Source organism: Pundamilia nyererei, unplaced genomic scaffold, assembly GCF_000239375.1.
Source record: "Pundamilia nyererei isolate P.nyererei 1_Seehausen unplaced genomic scaffold, PunNye1.0 scaffold00124, whole genome shotgun sequence".
Lineage (NCBI taxonomy): Eukaryota > Metazoa > Chordata > Actinopteri > Cichliformes > Cichlidae > Pundamilia > Pundamilia nyererei.
Genome location: NW_005187525.1, coordinates 1,696,830 through 1,700,082, shown reverse-complemented (window position 1 = coordinate 1,700,082; position 3,253 = coordinate 1,696,830). Strand labels below are relative to the sequence as shown.

The following is a 3,253-nucleotide window of genomic DNA, read 5'->3' as shown; positions in this document are numbered from 1 at the left end:
TTTGAGCACAGTGTGCCACATAAAACCGGTTCAAGGTCAGTAAGCACAAACCAAACTTCATCCATAAGGCGCACCAGATTATAAGGCGCACTGTCGATTCTTGTGAAGATTTAAGGATTTTACGTGCACCTTATAGTGCGGTAAATACGGTATATATATTTTTTACATTTACATACAAAGACCTGAATGAATATACTCTACAAAGACCTCATAATACTATATTTTCTCAATAGAGCACTTTCCTCTCCTTATTTGTGGTTCTGAGAGATTTCAAAAGTAGAACTGGGGGAGAGCTTCTAGCTTACTTGACCCTCTCCTGTGGAACCAGCTCTGAGTTTGTAGTCAGGGTTGGATCACCCTGCTAGAGGACTTCATTTGTTTTCCACTTGTTCTCCTCTTCGCCTTCATCTTAGTTTCAATAAGCACTTCATTTATCCCATATTTAAGTTATATGGCAATACTACATACTGCATGTCAGTAACTTTTGGTTTCTCTCTTCCATAGATTGTATTTTGTTCTTTTCGCTCTCTCAAAAAATACATACAATGTTAAATAATTTGCATGAATTAGTATCTCTCTTAGTACAGCACCAAGCAATCCTCTCTTCCTCCAGCCCCCTTTATGCTGGTTTTTCTGGGTAAAACTTAAACCAGTTTTTTGCTTTCAGGTGTATATTGGGGAGCTTCCACAGGATTTTCTGCGAATCACTCCCACTCAGCAGCAGCAGCAGGTCCAGCTGGATGCGCAGGCAGCCAGGCAGCTGCAGTATGGAGGCTCCATAAGCACTGTAGGACGACTTAGCATTACAGTGGTCCAGGTGAGCACAGCTTCACTATTAGAAGTACAACTGGATGTCATTTCAGTATTTGTACCATTGTGGATAAAATATACACACCAACAGCTTGTTCTTTTATGTTACACATAAAAGCTTCTTGTTTAGTTTGTTAAGTTCTAAATTTTAACTGAAAAGTCATTATAGCAAAAGTGCCACAAATTCTTTATAACTAGGGATGGGTATTGATAAGATTTTAACAATTCCGATTCCATTTTCGATTCTGTTTAACGATTCGATTCTTTATCGATTCTTATTTTTAAAAAAGGAGTACACTAAAGTCAATTAGCTTAGAACTTTGTTTTATATCTTCTCTTTGAACAAGATAGACATTTAGGAGTAACATGGCCTTACAAACCCAACAGTGAGATCTTAAGAGATCCACAGCCTACGGCTCTTCAATGGGGTGTCACAGGGTCCCCAGGAAAAAAAATGTAAATGTAAAATAATAAAATAAATATTCTTCTGTAGCAATAACAAAGTATAACATAAATTATTCTGTGGCAATTATACAAGAATATCCAGTAATGTCCCTGCCTACAATTAAACACATTCACTTACCAAAGTGAAATCGGGGCATCTGCTGTGGCAAACGGGTGCAAGCCTTTGAAACTGAGTCACTGCTCGGTGACATTCGTCTATCCTGGCCTGAAAGGAGATGCTACCGGTAGACTGCAGCGAGAACTGCCAGCATCTGAGCCAGGCTCTGTCTCATCACGGTCACTAAATGCACAGTAATGGCCGGTTTGTAATAAGGCAGATCGCGCTAACATAATATGCACTGTTAGCTGATTATTTACCTGCTGCATTAACGGGAGAGGACGTGGAAACGTTACCGCTGCCGCTGGTTGAGATTCACGAGTCCGGAGCGGAATTAAAAACACGACATTCATTTAAGGTCATCGCGTGTTTTGTGAGCAAATGCTTTTGCATATTCGTAGTGTTTCCTCCCTTAAATGAAATCTCTACTTTGCAAGTATTGCAAGTTGCCCTGTTGTCATCCATTCTCGTAAAGTGTAACCAAACTTTTGAGCGTTTGAGCCGCTTAGGTACCATGTTTCCTGCCAGGTAAATGACGCTCCGCAACGTGGTGATGTCATTCGGGGCGACTGGAATCGATAAGGGAATCGTTTGCAAAAATGGCAAACAACTCCAAAGAATTGAAACAGTGGGAACTGGTTCTCAACAAGAACCGGTTTTCGATACCCATCCCTATTTATAACAAACTGTTATTTTTTTGGATCTTCATCCATATTCTATGTGCTAGTTGACAGACAGGTTTATTTTGTTTCCTCCTTGTTGAACTAGTCTAATGCAGAGGTCAGTTCACTAACCCAGTGGTGGCGTGGAAATCTTTTTTGTCTTTCATGTAGTTCATGTTTTATGTCTGAAAAACCTTTTGGTTAAAAAGTTCCTCAGACCCCAGGAAGAGTAGCTTCTGCTATTACAGGAGCTAATGGGGATCTTGATAAACTAAACTAATTTTTAGTTAGTGTTTATGTTTTTGTGTGTAACTTAGATTAAACACAGGAGTACACGTGCTAGCTATACTGTAATACACAAATCTTAAATTAATCAGTTAATTGAAGCCACCTGTCTTGTTTTATTGTGTAGGCCAAACTGGCTAAAAACTATGGTATGACCCGAATGGATCCATACTGTAGGATCAGACTGGGCTATGCTGTCTATGAGACACCAACTGCTCACAATGGAGCCAAAAACCCACGCTGGAACAAGGTGATCCAGTGCACGGTGCCTCCTGGGGTTGACTCTTTCTACTTGGAGATCTTTGATGAGGTGAGGAGGTCACAGAGCTTCTCTTCTGAATGGTTAGACATGGGCACAGCTTTTCAAAGATTAGCTCTATAGGGTCTTCTTATTTGTTTTCTTCTTTTTTTTCATTTTATCTATTTGTCTGTTTCATTTTAACATTATCATATTGTGCAAGTAAGTGGACTGGTTCTTATATAGCACTTTTCTACTCTACCTGAGTACTCAAAGCGGTTTAAAACATGTTTCTATTCATCCGTTCATAGAAGCACTTTTTTAATCTTAAGTGCTTTGTAACAGTCACACTCTGATGTGGGTGTGACTGTTACAAACTGTTACAAACTGTTACAAACTGTTACAAACTGTTACATTGGAGGGCAACTTGCGGTTAGTATCTTGCCCAAGGATATTTGCCATGCAGATTGGAGCAGCTAGGGATTAAACCACCAACCTTTCAGGTTAGTAGATGAGCCAAGCATACATACTTGGTATGCTCAGGCTGTTAACCTAGTCTGACCCTGCTTAGCTTCCGAGATCAGATGAGATTGGGCATGCTCAAGGTAGTATGGCCAAAAGATGTGAAATATGGCAATAACAGAGCTAACAGTCAGAGGAAAAAAACAAAAGGACAGAAAGAAAAAAGAAGCGGGG

The 3,253-nt window shown here is 39.9% G+C and overlaps 1 protein-coding gene across 1 annotated transcript in view; it reads left to right on the top strand.

Annotated features, from left to right (window-relative positions):
- Positions 1-3,253, top strand: part of tollip (toll interacting protein) — an 11,655-nt gene that overhangs the window by 2,736 nt on the left and 5,666 nt on the right. The window contains exons 2-3 of the mRNA XM_005742874.2: positions 668-817; positions 2,447-2,629. Coding sequence (XP_005742931.1) covers positions 668-817; positions 2,447-2,629 — 333 coding nt within the window. The remainder of the gene's footprint in view (positions 1-667; positions 818-2,446; positions 2,630-3,253) is intronic.